The sequence below is a fragment of the Chrysochloris asiatica genome, unplaced genomic scaffold (assembly GCF_000296735.1).
Source record: "Chrysochloris asiatica unplaced genomic scaffold, ChrAsi1.0 scaffold00217, whole genome shotgun sequence".
Lineage (NCBI taxonomy): Eukaryota > Metazoa > Chordata > Mammalia > Afrosoricida > Chrysochloridae > Chrysochloris > Chrysochloris asiatica.
In genome coordinates, this window is record NW_006408735.1 from 4,031,672 (window position 1) to 4,041,269 (window position 9,598).

A 9,598-nucleotide genomic window follows, 5' to 3' on the forward strand; every position below is an offset into this window, starting at 1 on the left:
ATTCTCCTCCAACACCACAACTCAAAGGCATCAATTCTTCTACGATCCTCCTTATTCACTGTCCAGCTTTTGCATCCATATGAGGTTATTGAAAATACCATGGCATGGGTCAGGCGCACCTTAGTCCTCAAGCTGAAATCTTTGCTCTTCAACCCTTTAAAAAGTTCCTGTGCAGAAGATTTGCCTAATGCAATACGTCGTCTGATCTCTTGACTGCTGCTTCCAGCATGTTGATAGTTGATCCAAGAAGAGTGAAGTCCTTGACAACTTCAATCTTTTCTTCATTGTAGTTGTTAAGTGCTGTCTAATTGGTTCCAACTCATAGTGACCCTGTATAGGGTTTCCGAGACTGAAAATCTTTGGAGGAGCAGAAAGTCTCGTTTTTGGTTGTTGTTTTTTTCTCAAAGAGCAGCTTATGGACTCAAATCTCTGACCTTGTAGCTCACAGGCTAGCGCTTATCATACAGAGTCACCCTTTTCCCAAAGAGTTATATGGAGCTTAAAATTTAGTATTAAAGCAGTAATTCAAAATACAGTGATGATAGAACTGAAATACTAATGGAAATCATACATTTTATATAAATCTATATATCTTTGTCTATTTTGACTATTTTTGAATCATGCTAAGATTATGATACATAATATGAACATTTCTTATTAAGAGCAGATCTTTAAGTATTCTATGGTTATGACATTGATTCTACCTTGTGGTATTTGTTTTGCAACTCTTAATTCACAGTCAGGTGTCATCAAGTTGATTCTGACTCATAGCAACACTATGCACAACAGAATAAAACACTGAACAGGTCTGAGCCATACTCACAATCGTTTGTTTAACCTCACTGTTACAGTCCCTCACCACTGCACCAATAAATAACATCAAGATGAATGGAAAGCAAGTTTCAAGTTGTCAAAGACTTCGTTTTCACTTGGATCCAAAATCAACACTCATGGAAGTAATAAAAATTCAAACACCATATTGCATTAGACAGATCTGCTAAAAAAAAAAAAAAAAAAAAGGACCTCTTTTAAGTGCTGAAGAATAAAGATAATAAGCTTAGGACAAAGGTGGGCTTAAGGCAAACCATGGCATTTTCAACTGTCTCATAGGCATGTGAAAGTTGGACAATAAAGAAGGCCTTAGGAGAATCTATGCATTTGAATTACGGTGTTGGAGAAAAATATTAAAAGTACCATGAACTTCCAGAATAACAAACAAATCTATCTTGGAAGAAATGCAGTAAGAATTCTTCTTAGAAGCCAAAATGTTAAGATTTTGTCTTGCATACTTCAGACATGTTATCAGAAGGGACCCGTCCCTGGAGAAGGGCATCCGACTTAGTAAAATGGAGAGCTGTTGAAAAACAGGAAGGCCCCCAATGAGATTAATTGATACAGTGAAGGCAACAATAGACTCAAATGTAGCAATAATTGTAAGGGTGGTACAGGTCCAGGCTCAAATGTAACAACTGTAAGGATGGTGCAGGATCTGGCAGTGTTTTGCTCTGTTGTACATATGGTCGTGATGAGAACCAACTCAATGGCAACTCCAAAACTACATATGCGTGTGAAAAATGGACAATCAATAAGGAAGACTGAAGAAGAATCAATGCATTTGAATTATAGTATTGGTGAATAATATTGACAGAAGAACAAACAAATCTGTCTTGTTAGAAGTACATCCAGAATGCTCCTTAGAAGTGAGGATGATGAGACTTGTCTTTGTACTTGGGATATGTTATCAAGAGAGACCGGTCCCTGAAGAAGCACATAATGCTTGGTAAAGTGGAGAGTCAAGGAGCTCTGGTAGCATAGTGGTTACAAATTGGGCTGTGAACTGCAAGGTCAGCAGTTCAAAACTACCAGCTCTTCCATGGGAGAAAGATGAGGCTTTCTGCTCCAGTAAAGATTTATAGCCTCGGAACCCCTGTACAAGGTCACTACGAGTAGGAACCGACTCCATGGCACATAACCACCACCACCAAAGTGGAGGGTCAATGAAAAAGAGGAACATGCCCCAAAAGGTGGATTTACACAAAGGCAGTAACAGTGAGATCCAATATAACAATTGTGAGTCTGGTGTAGGATCAGGCAGTGTTTTGTTCTGTTGTGCATCAGGTTGCTATGCATTAGAAATGACTGCATTTAGTTGAGGATACTTTTATTTTTCAATGACCCACTCCTTTTCAAAACTTTTCTGGTAGTTCATGGTGTGTTCATTATTCTTCACCAACACTATAATTCAAAGGCATCAAAACCTTTTTTCGGTTTTCCTTTTTTGTTAGCCCAGCTTTCACATGATTATGAAACAACTGAAAATACCATGACTTGTGTCAAGTGAACTTTCTTCCTCAAAGTCACATCTCTATCTTTTAACATTTTAAAGATAGAGTCTTTTTCAGATTTGCCCAATGCAATACATCATTTGATTCTTGACTGCAGTGGCATTGATTGTGGATCCAAGTAAAATGAAATTCTTGACAACTTCAATATTTCCTCAGGTCCAGATCTGAGGATTTGGGTTTTCTGTGTGTGTGTGTAATCCACAATGAAAGCTGTAGATTTTGATCTTCATCATTAAGTGCATGAAGTACTAAATATTATATTTGTTATTGTTGTTAAGTGCTGTTGAGTCGGTTGAACCCATAGCAACCCTGTACAGGGTTTCTGAGGAGTAGCTGCTGAGCTTGAACAGCAGACCTTGCAGTTGAAACAGACTTTGCACTCCAGCGCATTAACCCACAGCACCAGGACTCCATATACTATATACAGCTATGGAAATATAAGACCTACTAGAAAATGGTCTCTTTATGTGATGCTCTGTTCTAAGCTGGTGTTAGAGGAAGGAAGGAGTTGAAAATGTTTGTGACCATAAATTGTTTTAAATACAACAAATGAAGATGGTTTGATTAGAAATGCTCAGGATTGGAGGAAGATTCATTAACAAACAACCTGTGGTATGCAGATGATAGATGATACAACCTTGCTTGCTGAAAGTGAAGAGGACTTAAAATATTTACTGATGAAGATCAGAGAGCACAGCCTTCGGTATGGATTGCATCTCAATGTAAAGAAAACAAAAGTCCTCCCCGCTGGACCAATAAACAACATTCTTATCAATGGAGAAAAGATTGGAGTTGTCAAGGACTTCATTCTTCTTGGATCAACTATCAACATTCATGGAAGCAGCAGTCAAGAAATCAAATGACATATTACATTAGGCAAATCTGCTGCACAAGACCATTTTAAAGTGTAGAAGAGCAAAGATGTCAGCTTGAGGACTAAGGTGCGCCTGACCCAAGCTATGGTATTTTCAATAACCTCATATGCATGTGAAAGCTGGACAGTGAATAAGGAAGACCATAGAAGAATTGCTGCTTTTGAGTTACGGTGTTGGAGGAGAATATTGAAAGTGCCACAGGCTGCCAAAAGACCAAACAGATTGTTGGAAGAAGTGCAGCCAGATTGTTCCTTGAAGGCCAGGATGGCCAAACTTCATCTCTCATACTTTGGATATATTGTCAGGAGGGACCAGACACTGGAAAAGGATATCATGTTTGGTAAGGTGGAGGGTCAGAGAAAAAGAGGAAGACCCCCAGTGAGACGGATTGGCCAAGTGGCAGCATCACTGGTCTCAAGCGTGGCAACAATTGTGAGTTTGGCCCAGGACCAGGCAGTGTTTCGTTCTGTTGTGCATAGGGTCACTATGGTTTGGTACTTACTTGATGGCACCTAACAACAATTATAGAAATTAAAGGTCATTTCTTGCTGGACTGCAAAGTTGGTTTGAACCACAAAGTAGGAGGTTTAAACTTACCATCTGCTCCTGGGAAACGCTATACAAGTTGCTATGGGTCAGAACCGACTCGACAGTACTTAATAACAACAATAACAAATGTCTTCAAAACTCAAACATTGAATTTAAAGATATTTGAACATTTCTGGTGTTTAAGAGGATTCGTGGTGTGGCACTGTAGGATAAGCACTGGACTGTGAACCACAAGTCAGTGGTACAAACCCACCAACTGCTCCTTGCAAACCCTGTACAGGGTCACTATGAGTTGGAATCAACTCGACAACACTTAACAGTAAAAATGATGTATAAGATGGAACCCTGTTAGATGGATAGCACTGTAAAATAAGCACTGGATTGCTAACTACAAAACTGACCATTCAAACCCACTAGTAGCTCCACAGGAGAAAAATGAGTCTTTCTGCTCCTGTAAAGATTTACAGCCTCGGAAACCTTACATATTTTCATTGAGTCAAAATTGGCTTGATGGCAGTGGGTGGGTAGGAAGTATAAGAGTATATGCTATCTGTACATTTTCTGTTTTATAAAAGGAGAAACAGGAAGTTTGTTAGTGAGGACAAAATACAAAGCTTGTTAGTGATGACACTACAGATAGAGAATTAAGAAAGTTTTATTTAAAAATCAAATAAAATTGTCCCAAAGAGTGGAGAATCTAGGCAAAAGTCTTATCCTTCATGAAAAGGTTGTTTGGTCAGATCCTCCCCACCGCCCCCAGCATCCTATCAAAGACCATAAATATGAATTTGCCACTGGCTTCAGGAATAGCAAATTTATGTGCTATGAGTCCTGGTGTGGTACTGTAGAATAAGCACTGGACTATTAACCACCAGGTCAGCGGTTCAAGTGCACCAGGGGCTCTCAAAAATCCTATACAGGGTCACTATGAGTCAGAACCAACTGATGGCACACAACAAAAATAACATCTATTGTTAAGTACTTTAAAGAAAATTCCAAATCCTTTGTCTGTTAGTTGTTGCAGTTGTTAAGTGCTATGAAGTCAGTTCTGACTCATAGAGACCCTATACAGGGTTTTCAAAGAATGGCTGGGTTTTGAACCTCTAAACTTGTAGTTAGTATTCCAGTGTTTATACTACAGTGTTACACAGAATTCCATATGTTAGCAGTCAACTTTTTGTTGTTGTTATTGTTAAGTGTCGCTGAATCAGTTCCAACACCCTGCAACTCTGTATAGGGTTTCCAAGGAGCAGTTAGTGAGCTTGAACTGTTGAGCTTGATGTTCAAACCGACTTTGTAGTTCTGCACATTAACCCACGTGCCACACTAGGACTCCAAAAAAGACATAAATTTGGTGTCCACCAAGTTGTTTTTTAGTTTGAGGTATTACCGAGCAGAAATGTAAATCTAAATGTATCCATTTTTAATAGTGGTATGAATATGAATACATTCTAAAATTTACTAGAAATGTACAAAATGTTGTATACATTTGTACAGCTTGTTCACCTCATTCAAATATATTTAGCACAACAAAAAGTATTTTTAAAAAACTCTACAAATCTTAAAATTAATAAGAAATCAAACAGCAAATTTGTTTAAAGTCATGCTTGCAGCTCTATTACAATTAACTATTTCAGTTTTATAAATAAGTCCATAATTCTTCTGAATGTTGAAATAAGAAATATATTTTGACACCTTCATGTGTAAATTCTTCACATCAAAAGTGATCAATAAGCATTAAATATAGAAAATGATTATAAATTCCACTGTATACTTTACAGTGTTCAATGTAATTTTTATATATTGGCATTAAAATAAATATATTAGAATATACATTTATTATGTAATCACTCCATTTATATTAAACCACTATTATATTTCACTTTAAAATGGCAGCAAAATTAATAACACTGATGAAGCAGAAATATGTTGACTTTCATATAATTATCTAATTTAAAGTTCAAATAATCACTGACACAAATACTGAACTATCTATACTATATATGATACATTCAATTGCTATTTTAGATCAAAAAGCCATAGTTCAATATTTATTCAAGTATATTTTATGCATAAAATTATCAGGAATTACTGATAATTTTACAAATTTGTTCTAAATAAAATTTTCAATCCTCATTTATTTTTTTAGGTTTCTATGTATCTGTGATGAAGCCATACCTTCAAAGTGATGGTGGCTTCTGGGTTGTGTCTTCTTTGGTGCCTTTGTAACAGACAGCTTGCTTTCACTATCTTTGAATAATGCTAGGCGCACAGCAGGATCTGGACAAAATCAACAAGACCAAAGTTCAGCTTTGGCTCAATCCTGCTCCGAAATGACTTCTTTTTTATGAATACCCCTTTATAAGGTTTTATGAAGTTGATGATAATATTACTTTCTACAGATTCAGATATTATTGATGATCTCATTAGGCACATTAATAGTCAGTAGGCATCGTTCTTGTTAAGTGCTAGCAAGTTGATTCCAACTCATAGCAACCCTTTATTGGGTTTCCAAAGCTGTAAATCTTTGTGGGAGCAGAAAGCCTCATCTTTCCTCCACAGAGCAGCTTTTGGTGTTAAACAACTGTTCTTGCGGTTTGCAAACAGTGCTCACCCTACAACACATAAAATATAAAAAGCTAAGAATGTAAAAAAAATATAGTTAAATGTTCTAGATATGGCACGATCGTATTCTTTGGGAATTTGCTTTGGTATCCATTATTTTAGCATCTCTGTTAAATTCCTAATATTTCTGTTGGGATAAAACAAAGTCTTAATAAATGTGTAAATAGCTAAGTGCACTTAGTAAAGGAAAACCATATAGTCTCCTGGTTTTTGTTTTGTTTTGCTTTTTTTTTACTTAAACTATAAGGCTCTGGGATATAAGAGATGGAAATGAAACAATCAGTGGGATACTATGGAACAAGTAGAAAAAGATTACATCATAAAATTAACAGATAAAAAAGTGGGTTATTTTTGTCCTAATATATGATGGTGTTTACACAATAAAGATATCTAAACCCTATATGATTTAGGTCAAGAACATTCTAAATCAGTTAATTTGACAAACAATAACATGACTGTTAAGTCAGGGCCTTGTGAATTTTTAGCAGCAAGAAATTGGGAATTTAGTATAGTTTCATTAGGACAAAGGATTTATGCTTCTGAAGAAATGTAAGAAAAGACAGTGAAGTTTCCTAGAAGAGGTAAAATAAAGATTGAAAGTTATGCAGTTAAAATTGGCAAACATAACCACCACTATTTAACAGAATACAATTTTTTAATATTGTACAACATCTGGCAAAAAGTAAGAGATTTTAAGACTCTCTGAGTAATATCTAGTGCAATAGAATTGACATTAAATGGAAAACTTAAGGCATTAAATAGCATAAAACCAGAATAATGTATTTTAATTAAATTCTAAAATAACATGTTTTTTAGAACATAAATTAGAAAAGTAGAAAGGATAGCATTTGCAGAGTTATTCTCAAGCATGACCAAATAAATAGTTGCCATTAGTTTTCTAGTAACAATTTACCTGAAATTTTGAGTTACATGTTTCACAGAGATGACATTTCTCAAGACTAAGGAAGGTATTGGTTAATATTTTAATAAATCCTTCAATCATAAATGATTTACAGTATTATGATGCTTTGGATGCCTCTATATGAATTTGTTACGACTTGGGCTGTGAACCGCAAGGTCAGCAGTTCGAAACTACCAGCTGCTCCGCGGGAGAAAGATGAGGCTTTCTACTCCCGTAAAGATTTACACCCTCGGAAACCCTGTACAGGGTCGCTATGAGTCGGTTCCGACTCCACGGCACATAACAACAACAACAAATATGAATTTATTAAAATAAATAAAATAAAAAAAAATTTAATCTCTGTATGTTGTTGTTGTTGTTAGGTGCCATAAAGTTGGTGCCAACTCATAGTGACCCTATCTATGCACAACAGAATGAAACACAGTCCAGTCCTCAAACTGACGTGTTTGCTCTTGAACAGTTAAGCAAGGTCTTGTACAGCAGATCTGCCTAATTCCATTCATCATTTGATTTCTTGATTGCTGTTTCCATGAATGTTGATGGTTGAGTAAAGCAAAATGAAGTCGTTGACAACTTCAATCTTTTCTCCAATTATATGGATATTGTTTATTGGTCCAGTGGTGAGGATTTTTATCTTCTTTACATGGAGATGCAACCCATACTGAAGGCTGCAGTCTTTGATCTTCATCAGTCAGTATTTTAAGACCTCTTGTCTTTCACCAAGCAAGGTTGTATCATCTGGTTATCACAGGTTGTTGAAGAGTCTTCCTCAAATCCTGATGCCATGTTGCTTCACATAGTCCACTTTCTCAGGTTATTTGCTCAGCATACTGATTGAACAGGTGTGGTGAAGGAATACTTGCCTAGATCACACTTTTTCAAATTTTAAACCATTTGGTGTTTCCTTGTTCAGTTTGAACAATTGCTTCTTGATCTATGTACAGGTTCTTCATGAAAACAATTAAGTGTTCTGGAATATTCATTTTCTATAATGTTATCCATAGCTTCTCATGACTCACTCAATAAAAAGCCTTTGCATAGTCAATAAAGCACAAACACCTTTCTCATATTCTCTGCTTTCACCCATGATCCATCTGACGTCAGCAATGATATTCCCTATTTCAAGACCTCTTCTGAATCTGACTTGAACCTATGGAACTTCTCTGTCTGTATATGGCTGAAGCGGTTTTTGTATTATCTTTAGCAAAATTTTAGTTGCAAGATTAATGATACTGCCAATGATTTCTGAATTCCGTTGGGGCACCTCTCTTTAGAATGGGCATAAATATGGATCTCTTCCAGTCAATTGCCAGATGGTTGTCTTCCAAATTTCTTGGCATAGATGAGTCAGTACCTCTAGTGCAGCATCAGTTTATTCAAAGATTTCAATTTGTAGTCCTCAATTCCCAGTGCCTTGTTCTTTGTCAATGCCTTTAATGCCCTTTGGACCTCCTCCTTTAGTATCACTGGCTCTTGATCATATGCTACCTCTTAACATGGTTGAACACTGACCATTATTTTTGGTACAGTGCTTTTTTGCATTCCATCTCCTTATAATGCTTTCTGCATCATTCAATATTTTTTACCCATTTTGTTGTCAAGTGCCATCAAATCGGTACTGACTCAGAGTGATTCTATGCACAACAGAACAAAACAGTACCTGGTCCTGGGCCGACCTCACAACCATTGCCAAGTTTGAACCCATTGATGCTACCACTGTGCCAATCCATCTCATTGGGATCTTCTTCTTCTTCTCCAACCCTCCACTTTTTCAAACATTATATAATTCTCCAGTGACTGGTCCCTCCTGACAATATGTCCAAAGTATGAAAGATAAAGTCTGGCCATTCTGGCTTCCAAAGAGCACTTTGACTATACTTCTTCCAACATAGATCTATTTGTTCTTTTGGCAGTCCATGGTACTTTCAATATTTTCCTTCAACACCAGAACTCAAATGCATCAATTCTTCTATGGTCTTCCTTAGTCAGTATCCAACTGTCACATGCATATGCATATGTCACAAGCACACCTTAGTACTCAAACTGACATCTTTCCTCTTCAACAATTTAAGGTCTTGTGCAGCAGATGTGCCCAATGCAACACGCCATTTGGTTTCTTGGCTGCTGCTTCAATGAGTGTTGATGGTTGATCCAAGTAAAAAGAAGTCATTTACAATTTCAATCTTCTCTCCATTTATATGGATGTTATTTATTGGTCCAGTGGTGAGGATTTTTGTCTTCTTTACATTGAGGTACAATAAATGCGAAAGGCTGTGGTCTTT

General features: G+C 36.6%; 1 protein-coding gene across 1 annotated transcript in view; it reads right to left on the reverse strand.

Annotated features, from left to right (window-relative positions):
• LRRIQ1 (leucine-rich repeats and IQ motif containing 1) overlaps window positions 1-9,598 on the reverse strand; it is a 259,848-nt gene that overhangs the window by 91,561 nt on the left and 158,689 nt on the right. The window contains exon 21 of the mRNA XM_006872970.1: window positions 5,948-6,049. Within this exon, the coding sequence (XP_006873032.1) occupies window positions 5,948-6,049 (102 nt within the window). The remainder of the gene's footprint in view (window positions 1-5,947; window positions 6,050-9,598) is intronic.